General features: G+C 44.5%; 1 protein-coding gene across 3 annotated transcripts in view; it reads right to left on the bottom strand.

Annotated features, from left to right (window-relative positions):
* Nucleotides 1-4,705, bottom strand: part of atcayb (ATCAY kinesin light chain interacting caytaxin b) — a 46,240-nt gene that overhangs the window by 4,722 nt on the left and 36,813 nt on the right. For all 3 annotated transcript variants that reach the window (XR_004949442.1, XM_024273567.2, XM_024273565.2), the window contains 5 exons: nucleotides 3,951-4,048; nucleotides 3,109-3,164; nucleotides 2,814-3,041; nucleotides 756-914; nucleotides 453-555 (listed from right to left, as the gene is read on the bottom strand). Coding sequence is in view for 2 of the 3 variants with exons in the window: in XM_024273567.2 (XP_024129335.1) it covers nucleotides 453-555; nucleotides 756-914; nucleotides 2,814-3,041; nucleotides 3,109-3,164; nucleotides 3,951-4,027 (623 nt within the window). In the remaining variant the exon portion in view is untranslated. The remainder of the gene's footprint in view (nucleotides 1-452; nucleotides 556-755; nucleotides 915-2,813; nucleotides 3,042-3,108; nucleotides 3,165-3,950; nucleotides 4,049-4,705) is intronic.

The raw sequence follows: 4,705 nt of genomic DNA, 5'->3' as shown, positions 1-4,705 counted from the left end.
TCCAGACTGCTCACCACGTACCTGAGAGATGAAATCAGAGCATGAAGAACCTCCTCTGGAGGAGGAGAGGATGGAGGAGAGAGAGGGAAGAGAGGATGGAGGAGAGGATGGAGGAGAGATGGAGGAGAGATGGAGGAGAGGATGGAGGAGAGGATGGAGGAGAGGATGGAGGAGAGGATGGAGGAGAGGATGGAGGAGAGGATGGAGGAGAGGATGGAGGAGAGAGAGGGAAGAGAGGATGGAGGAGAGGATGGAGGAGAGGATGGAGGAGAGGATGGAGGAGAGATGGAGGAGAGATGGAGGAGAGATGGAGGAGAAGATGGAGGAGAGGATGGAGGAGAGATGGAGGAGAGATGGAGGAGAGGATGTAGGAGAGGATGGAGGAGAGATGGAGGAGAGATGGAGGAGAGGATGTAGGAGAGGATGGAGGAGAGATGGAGAGAGCGGCTTACAGGAACAGGTTCTCCATGATGTAGGTGTAGTCGTCACAGCTGCTGTCGGGCAGGTAGCAGGCGGCAAAGACGATGATGGCGTTCAAACCCTCGCCGTAATAACCTGCCGGGAGAAACAAACGGAGGAATATCGATGACAGTTATCTCAGGAACTTTTCATTAAAGGTGTTTCGTTGATCACATGATGTCATAACAATAAAACATTTTTGGTTTGGACATTTTCCCAAACTTGAATCTATCTTTGTTACCATTCTGTGAAAACCCAGCCGTCTGGCGGTCTGCATCCTGCAGGCGTGTTCTCACCTCCATGCGTGACCACGCGCAGGTACGGCCGGATGACCTGCATGTCGATCCGCTGCTCCTGGTCGCCGATGATCACCGTCCGCCACAGACGGCCGGACGAGTCTCTCTCCTCCTCGCCCTCGCCTGGGAGGCGCTTGGCGGACGCCACAGGAGTGTCATCTGAGGGACGCAGGAGTCGGTCTCATCAACCAAACTTCACCAGGAATCATATTTCTCGTCTCCGAAAAACTAAATCTACACATTTACAGTAACGACTGAAAATGTTTGAACTGCAGACGGAAGTTTTGTTTACTAAAAATGTGTTTATGCAGCCAGAAAAAGAAATGAAACTAAACATTTGTGTTCCTAATTTTAGAGAAATCTCTTAAAAAAAATTCTTTTTCTAATCTCAAAAATTAAATTATTATTGAACATAAAGGCTCAGAACAAAGAAGCAAACATCAACAAGATCTCAAATCAGGATAAGAGAAAAAAATAACAGTAAACAATGGTGTAAAAGAGTAAAATATACAAACATTTAAAGAACGGGGATATGTGTTACTATACAGCCAACAGTTTCTCATAAAAATATTCACAAATGAAAGTCTGTTACCTAATTCAGAAATTTGTTCTAAAAATGTACTAGAAATGTACGATCTTTTAAAGTATTCTTCCACATAAGTATTTCATTTTTAAAACCAACGAAAACCGGGGGCACTTTCAAAAAATGACATTTATGAGTGTACAATTGTGTAAATATTAATAAAGTATTAATACCAAATTCTTTTTTGTTTTCTGTTTTCAGACCAAATCTAATAATTTGGATTTTTAAAAAGAGGAAATAGTATTGCAGGTTAACCAGCAGCACTGAAATCAGACCAGAAAGTTTAATTTCTCCCATGAATAAAAAAGATGCTCAACTGTTTCTATATTGTTGCTGTAAAAAGTGTTTATTATTAAGGTAATCATTGGTTGGATAAATAGCATTTAAGATTTTGAATTGATTTGTTTTGCTTTTGGTGGAATTGGAAAATAAAGATTGGATTGTAATCTCTAAACACGAGTTTTCCTTTTAATTGAGATGGGAAAAGATGTTTATTAAAGGGTGTTGTTAACATGTCTTGTCCTTAAACTATTAATGAAGATGGTTCCCTAATAATGAAGGATAATTTGCTGAACTCGTTTTGGACATTTCTAACTCCACTTAGGCAGCACCAGTTTTCATCCACCTTTTTGTCCCTCCTGTCACTCCGTCTCCTCCTCTCCTCTTCTCTCCTCACCTGCAGCTGTTTGATGTTTCACCTGTTCGTTTCAGATTTACGTTTCTGTGCGCTGCATCCTCTCAGGCTTCCGTCCAGTTCGTCTTTGTTAACTATTGTTGTTTCTTCCACCTGTCTCCACCTCTCCCTTTACAATATTTAACTCCTCCATCATCATGACTTAAACATTCTGGACGTCAAAACCTGAATTTGTCCCATCATCCTCACACCTTCCTCAGAAACCACAACTCAGACTTCAGCTGATAGAACTACAAAGCTCCTCTCTGCTGCCACCTTCTGGAGAGACTGGATATAGCATCATATTTTCATATATTGGTCTGATTCTGTCAGGGGGTCAAACTCAATCACAGGGGGCATAAACCCCAAACACACCTGAGGTCGGGTCGAACAGGATAAACAATTATTGAACACTAAAAATACATTTTTAAAACTGTAACTCTTTAACATAATAATGAATAATAAAAAGACAGACTGATAGCCAGCTAAAATATTAGCTAAATGCCAAATTATATAATAATAATTCAGGAATATTATTCCAGAATAAATCAATTAAACCGTAAATAACTTTCAAAAATTTACTCTCCATTAAAATATATTTTGTCAAAATTATACGAGTTAGAAATGAGCTCAAGATGATAAAATGATCTGAAGGGCCGGATAGAATTACCCGGAGGGCCGGATCTGGCCCCCAGGCCTTGACTTTGACTCGTGGATTCCGTGATTGATTACTTTCCTCTCATTATCCTGACCACCAAATGTCTAAATCGTTTCTAAACCTGCTGAAGCTCTCCATGCTGACCTTCCCACTCCAGCTCGTTGCCGTTGTTCATGAACTCCAGCGAGTCGGTCTCGTCGGGCGTCTCGATGTCGTCCACGTTGATGTCCAGGTCGTCCGGCGTTTCCAGCAGGTCGTCGGACAGCAGCGAGCCCTCGCTGTGGTCCAGGGACAGGTTCATGTCAGGGGCCACCAGGGTGCGGCGCTTCCTCTGGGTCACCGACTCCCCGACGTCCAGAGATGTGGGGTGATCTGTTCCAGAAGGAACAGTTAGAGCTTCAGAAGACATGAAACGGTGTCGGGTTGTTCTGCTACTCACGGATTCTGTTGTCGGTCAGGCCGCAGGAATCCACGTCTCCGTCCTCAGGCAGAGGTCTGCAGAGGAACAGGACGAGGAGGAGCGTCTTTTTGTCTTCGTTTTACAAACAAATCATTTTCACTGTTCATAAAATCTCATTTTGCCTTCAAATTTTGGTTTGAATCCACAGTAAAACTGAATGTCTGTGTAAAATCCCATCATTTTGGGTGTTCTCTGAACCACTTTTTTGAAAAGCTGCATTTCTCTGCTGCTGTACATTTCTTCTCCTGTATCTCCTCACAAAGACGTTCAGTAAACCTCAACAGTCTGTTTTAATCATGAAGTTACTAGATCTAAATCGTCTGTTGGCCGTCCCTCCTCTCATCCTGAGAGCTTCTGTCAGCTTCATCTCAACCTTTTTTGTGAAGATTAAAGCTTTATCTGCAGCTTCATGATCGAGATCCTCTGAGAAGCTGGAGTGATGAACCTGTAAGTACCGGCTGCTGCAGCAGTGGACATCAACTGTGATTAATTCCCTGTTAGAGACTCAAAAACCGTCCGGTTTGGGAACTGATCTTTGTAATTAAGCTGTCAGCAGCAAAAACACCCACTGCAGAGTTAACAACCGCTTGGAGAACTCCAGCAAAGACAGACCTGATTATCTGAATCACAAAGATCTGCAGGATGATGCTGAGGAGAGATCCTCTCTACCAGGGAGGCGGGGCTTGTCTGAGCCGGATGCTCGGATGTGTTTGATTACTTTTCTGGGTGTTTGCTCACAGACACAATGCAGCCGGCTGTTATGAAACAGGATGGAGAGAAGACAGCTGCTTCCTGTCGGCCACACAGCTGAGACCACATACCTGGGGAAGTCCTCGTCCTGCCACTCATCCTTCACCTCCATGCTGTCCATGCGTAAAGTGGCTTCTGCCGTACCCATCCTCTGGGGGGCGGGGCTTCACTGTGGAGAAGAAAATTCATCACAGCTTCCAGGATTGCTCAGAGTTTCTAACAAAAATATGAGCCAGATTTGCTAAAGAGCCGCTGTTTATGATCTGAACCACTCAAGACTTTCTTCCACCTGAATCCTCGTCAGCATCGTCTGATTGCAGCTGTGAGGAATTTCTGTTTGATAAAAACAAATAAGACGTCTCTGATTCTCCCCGAGGACGAAGCCAGAGTTGATGAGATTACTCAGGCTGGAGTCGATCCCTGAGGGAACCACATCATCCATGATGCTATGAACTCACTGAGCATTAGAACAGAACAGAAACGCTCTGTGCTAAAGCTGGCGTCACGTTTTAACCACAGGCTCTGAGGGACTTCCTGTTCCTGCCCCACAGGGAGAGAGGACGAATACAGACCAAAACATTCAAACCTGTGGAGGATGGGAACCAACAGTTCTAGTGGATTCAGTTCTATGTTTTCCATCAAAAAGGAAGAATATTTGAATCCAGAATCATCAGTGATGATGGTGGAGGCGGAGCCACGTGTTCAGGGGGATTTGTGTCCAGATGGCGGCCTTCCTCTCCCCGTCAGGGGCTGATGGGTTGTTCTGTCCCCCTCATCCCTGACGTTCAGCCCCCTATCCCTGACGTTCTGCCCCCCATCCCTGACG

This window comes from Oryzias melastigma, linkage group LG17, assembly GCF_002922805.2.
Source record: "Oryzias melastigma strain HK-1 linkage group LG17, ASM292280v2, whole genome shotgun sequence".
Taxonomy (NCBI): domain Eukaryota; kingdom Metazoa; phylum Chordata; class Actinopteri; order Beloniformes; family Adrianichthyidae; genus Oryzias; species Oryzias melastigma.
The sequence above is the reverse complement of the archived record's forward strand: the minus strand, read 5'-3'. Positions and strand labels throughout refer to the sequence as shown.